The sequence below is a fragment of the Bemisia tabaci genome, chromosome 6 (assembly GCF_918797505.1).
Source record: "Bemisia tabaci chromosome 6, PGI_BMITA_v3".
Lineage (NCBI taxonomy): Eukaryota > Metazoa > Arthropoda > Insecta > Hemiptera > Aleyrodidae > Bemisia > Bemisia tabaci.
The window spans coordinates 32,455,078-32,460,384 of record NC_092798.1 but is presented as its reverse complement, the minus strand read 5'-3'; the positions used below and the strand labels follow the sequence as shown (position 1 = coordinate 32,460,384).

General features: G+C 36.6%; 1 protein-coding gene across 1 annotated transcript; it reads left to right on the top strand.

Moving 5' to 3' along the window:
• The first annotated feature begins 568 nt into the window (after positions 1 to 568).
• Positions 569 to 4,230, top strand: LOC109043338 (uncharacterized). Its single transcript, XM_019060564.2, has 2 exons — positions 569 to 1,078; positions 2,439 to 4,230. Exons 1-2 carry the CDS (start codon positions 968 to 970, stop codon positions 2,802 to 2,804), a joined length of 477 nt encoding a protein of 158 aa, XP_018916109.1. The 5' UTR covers positions 569 to 967; the 3' UTR covers positions 2,805 to 4,230.
• The last annotated feature ends 1,077 nt before the right edge of the window (positions 4,231 to 5,307 follow it).

Sequence of the window (5,307 nt, the reverse complement as noted above, 5' to 3'; positions counted from 1 at the left end):
CTGGCGACGTCATTATCGCAAATTAAACAATAATGATGCACTTGGCTTGAAAAAACGATAGTTTATCGATGAGTCATTCGACGCCCTAACTTGTATCTAAAAGATTGCATTTCGTCGTACTTGCATCTTATCAGAAATGACGTCACCTCACCTCACCTGCATTCGAGGATCCGCCCGCCCTCCAACGGTCGGGCTAAAAACCTTGGAGACGCGACGAAACGCCCAAAGCGGGGATGAGTCACGCTCCTCCCGAAAAAAAGGAAAAAACGGGAGAGCCAACCGAAATACTACGAACAGGTATCCGTAGTAATTTCACTCCGATTCCCGCGCTCCGTTACTAGCATGTTACGCGCCTTCGCCCTTCTAGGACAGTTGAGCCCTGTTTTACTCATAAACCCATGCGTCCCTGGGCTCATGTGGAGCTCGAGATACGCCGTTACAAGGGACGACGATTCGGGGGTTGCGTCGCGGGAAGGCGGAGGGAATGAAACAAGAAAGAGCTCGAGGAAAGAAAGACCCGGAGAAAGGGAGAGGGGAAAAAAAACGGGGCCCATTAACATAGTGTGCGTAGGAGCCGTTTTAAGATGAGATCATCGGGAACAAACAGGTGGTTGGGTTCGAGTTCGGGTTTGGCAAAAATCATGGCTCGGAGGTGAAGCACAGCCAAATCCATTTCCAAGTTGGTAGGACACCATCTGCCGCTCGCTCTGTGAGAAACTCACTCCGGAGCGTATTCCCACGGTTTGGACCCGGGCTCGGAGCTCGGAGCAGCCAAAGTGCACCTGCCATTGGGGGTGCCCTCCCCAGTATATAAGCTCAGCCCCTCCACCCTGGCTCATCATTCCTGACCCGGACCTCTTGCTCGCTGGAGTTCGCTTTTTTTCCTCTCGCTCTCGTTTCGAGTTCCTTTCGAGTCGCCTTTGCTCTTATCAACACGCTTTCGCGTCCAAGTTCAAGTGCTTTCGTCATGTCTTTCACGAGCTCGTACCACGTGGAGTGCTTCTGTGATAACTGCCAGAACATGAAGATCGACGCCTCGCAAACTTTCGCCAAGAAGAAACCCCTCAAATTCAAATCGGTGAGTACACGCTTTCGACTTTCAACCCCCGTCTTAACCTCAAAAGAAAGTTTCGGCTTAATATTCAAATATCGTATTTCTTGTTTATAATTACAAGCTCCCCAGTGCATCTTTACCTACATTCGACTTTTGATACAATTTACCTTAAATATTTTTAAACCTTTTGACCACTACGTGTTCTCATATTCAAACCATTATGGTACTTACTTCTCAACCCTTATATTTGATTCCATAAATTATTGAAGTCTCTTTTGGAAAATCTTATTAAGTCAGTGCTGATCTTTCTTTTGTGGTTTCTGTTTTTATTTTGAGCCGAAAAATGTCTCGTTTGCCGGTTCCTGTTGCTTGTGAATGTTTCCACCCTGTCTAATTCCTTTTAATCACTTGTTGCTTTCGTGCTTAAATATTTGGCTAAACCGTGAATCATTATACTTGAGAAAACTTATTTCTTTAATCTCATAAAATTTCGTGAACACCGATTTAGTGAGTGCATTTTTTTTGCCGTCATGCCCAGTGATTATTGCTGCAATTACAAATACCGAGAATTTAATTACGTTATTTGAGTCTGTGTTCTCCTGAAATTCATATTTTCGATTTGAGTGTTTTCTTCGTCGCATTCTTGTATCTTATTTCGCGAGTCCAAAGCCGTAGCAAATATTTGGTCGAATTAAATCGTTTTATGTCTCGAGATTTAATTTTTTACGCGTTAAAATCTCTTGTTACTTGTTTTATGACGTTCTAAGCCCATATTTTGTTTTAGTTCCGCCGCTCCCTTCTTACTCTCTTTTGAAAGGTCGAAATTTTGATACATTTTCAGTTTTCTCTTATTCTAGTCATAAAATCAGTTTATCTTTCGATTTGTAAGCCTCGGGTCTAACGTATCTCACGTGTAATTTCGCTTTAAATTCCTAATATACCGAAAAATTGCGTAAATTTTATGATTTTTAGTGATAACAAGTGATAAGATTCCCCCTCCCATCCTATTGCCATTTCGTCCACGTGGAGTGTTTCTCCCCCCCCCCTCCCCTCAAATTTTCATTGGCTTATTGAACTAATTCATATCTGATACTTATTTTTGTTATCGTCTGAAAACTAAATGTGTTTTCTAAATTTTTGTTTTATCCATTGCAACTTCAATTTTCCTCCGACCAGTATCCAGACCGAAACTTTAAATTTAACCTAAACATTTTTTCTATCAATAATTAGTGAATTCTCCTCTTTTTTTCCGCGATCAATGCCAGCTTTCAAATTGCACCGCAAATTCTGAAAAGAGTACATTATGTTTACATTATCTCACTTTACAATTACATTGTTGCCAGTTGAGCACAAACTTATGATTTGTTTTCTTTCTCTGTTACAGCTTTTGAAATCCCTGCTGAAGCGCCTGTTGGTCAAGTCCGACCCCAAGCCCGTGTACGCCGGCAAGGAGTTCGACTACCAGGGTCCCGAGATGGACAACATGCGCAACTACATGCAGGACGAGAACATGCGCAACTACATGCAGGACGAGAACATGCGTAACTACATGCACGACCAGATGCTGGCCCTCACCCCCGAAGAAGAAGACAACCGGCAAAATGAACTTGCTGAACTTCGTGAACAGATCGTCGTGCTTCTGGTCCCTTCTCCGGCCTGGGGAGGGTACAACGTCCCCGACTGCGATATCTGCGCCAGGGGTGACTTCAACCCCCTCACAGTTCGACAGATCCCGCAAGCTCAGATCTAAGCTTCATCGGTGGTAAGCCTGCTCAATTGTACACAACGTCTTTCATCGATCCACTCAAGTTCAATTTGCGTGTCTCCAAGCTCAAGTTCACTTCTCCTATCAAGCTCAAGCTCAATCTGAGCCTCCGTGAACTCGCGTCATTGCAATTTTCTTGAGAAGCAACAGCGCTTTTATTTATAATCTACAGTGTCTTTCATTAAGTTTAAGGATAGGTTTAGGTTTTTATTAGATTCACTAGGTGCCAACTTTCTTTATTTATTCGTCGTGGTATAAGCTGTAAATATTTTTATCTCGGTGCATCGCAAAATTTTACAACTTTTGCAAGTTCTGGTGCACTTCAGCTCAAATTTTAGTATCTCATGAGTATTTTCTCAGGTGCATCTTTGCTCAAATTTCAGTATTCCGTTTGTTACATCTCAATTTTTAGCATTTTCAAATGTGTATACAAGCCGCTTTAACATTGATTAATTTTTCTGCAATAATTGACTGATTATATTCAGCGTGCTAAAAATTTCTCTCATGTAGAAAGTTCGAGTGCATTCCAACTCATACTCACTTTTGTCTTTTTTCTTTTTTATTTAATTGGATTTATTCTCAGGTTCTTACTTAAGTGTTTATTTTGTGCATCCAGTGACTCACTTTGAGTTGCACTTCCAGCTTTGGGTGCTAAGTTTGCATTTTTAATAATTTCAAAACGTTTTGGTGACTAGACTGATTAATATTTATCAGCATTTTCATTTTTTTTTTCAAATCGATTTTTTTTATGCAATTTCATGTTTAATAACAGAATTGGTGCATACATTATTTATGCCTTCTAATAACTTTCTCATATGAACGCTAATTTCAATCCATTATCCATTGATACATTTTCCATTTCTTTCTATAATGCAACTTTTTTATGTACAAATGCGTAACAAATAACATTGGTCCTTTCATATTTTGTGATTAATTTTTAATGTTGCCGTTTTGAGCAACAATTATCCAATTTTTTTAATTCAATTAAATGCTCATCTTCAATAGTTGACCTTTTCTTAGCGTTCATCCTTAAGCTTATTTCAACTTCAAGTTTTTTCAACCAACTTTTTTCAACATCTCAAATTTCCATTTTCGCCAGAAAATGAAATCTCTTGATTACTTAAATTATTCAATATGTTTACTTAGTTTGAACAAATCTCTTACAAACTTCAATAGATATGCTCATTGTAAATAATTATTTCCACGGTATTCTTTTTCATGTGATTCGTTTGTTGTTGTTATGTTGTTGATCAATTAAGAGAGTTTAATTACCTACATGTGTAATCCATAAACTGTGATTTTTGTTGAAGATACATCTGTATCTAACTCTTTGTAAGTTCTAGATTTTTTATCATTTTCTTCGAAAGAGGGAAATATTTCAATTCATAAATAAAACAAAAAATTATCTGAACTTCTAATCTTATAATTTACAATATTCCTACATTTCCTTAATATTTTTTTCTTGATGTACGTCTGTAACAGTCTTTAAATTTTCTGTATTTTCATAAAATTGGGTCTCATCTGTAGTTATCTTAATCTTTAAATTATATTGCGATTTCAGTAATTTCTTGTAATCAAGTAAAAGCCATCATTCACATGAAAGTTTTATCTTCAGTAAGAAAAAAAAGACCCTATTTTATGAATTCTGAAACGAAAATTTAAAGGCCGGATGTAATAGTTCTTTTTTAAAAGTCTTAATCAAGACAATTTTTGTCAATATCAACTCTTCAAGTTGTTTCTGCCAAAAACCAATTGCATTTTTCAAAATATTCTAACGAATTTTCACGAACTTTATCACTTTTATCACTCTGAAAATTTTTTGCAATGACTCAATAAAAAATCATTTGATTTTGAGACAATTCAATTATGCAATGCTCAATATTTCAAATTTCGTTTTGCGCAATATTTACACTTGTTAATTTACAAAATATCGTAATGATTCAAAAGTTATTAAAGATAAATCTTGAGTCTCAAAATTGTGAGTTCATATGAAAAATATTCATAAACTCAGAAATATAATTTCTTTTACATCTCATTTTTCAAATTTTCTTTGGCAAAATATATACGTAACTACCATCTCTTTGAAAACATTTTGCACAATTTACTTTAAAAAGTATGACCTGCTTTTAAAGGTCATTACATTTTATTTTTTAGAGCAATTATGTCACAAGAGCGATAACACCATAATTTACTTAAAAATTATTTAATTCCTGAGATGGTGATTGATAGCAAAAATATTGATCAGAACGTTTCATAGTTTTACCAACAGAATATTTTTGCATTTTCAGCAAGAGAACTTTCAGTTAGGAATAATAAAAAAGAAGGGGAAAAATCCCTTTCAGAGACAATGAAACATACATTCTAGGATTTATCCAACTCACAGAAACATCAATCTTCTCATATTTTACTTTGACCCAGAGAAATTTAATAATTAATACTAAAACTTGGCAAGGCCAAACAAATTTTTAAGTATGTCTTTTGAGTATTG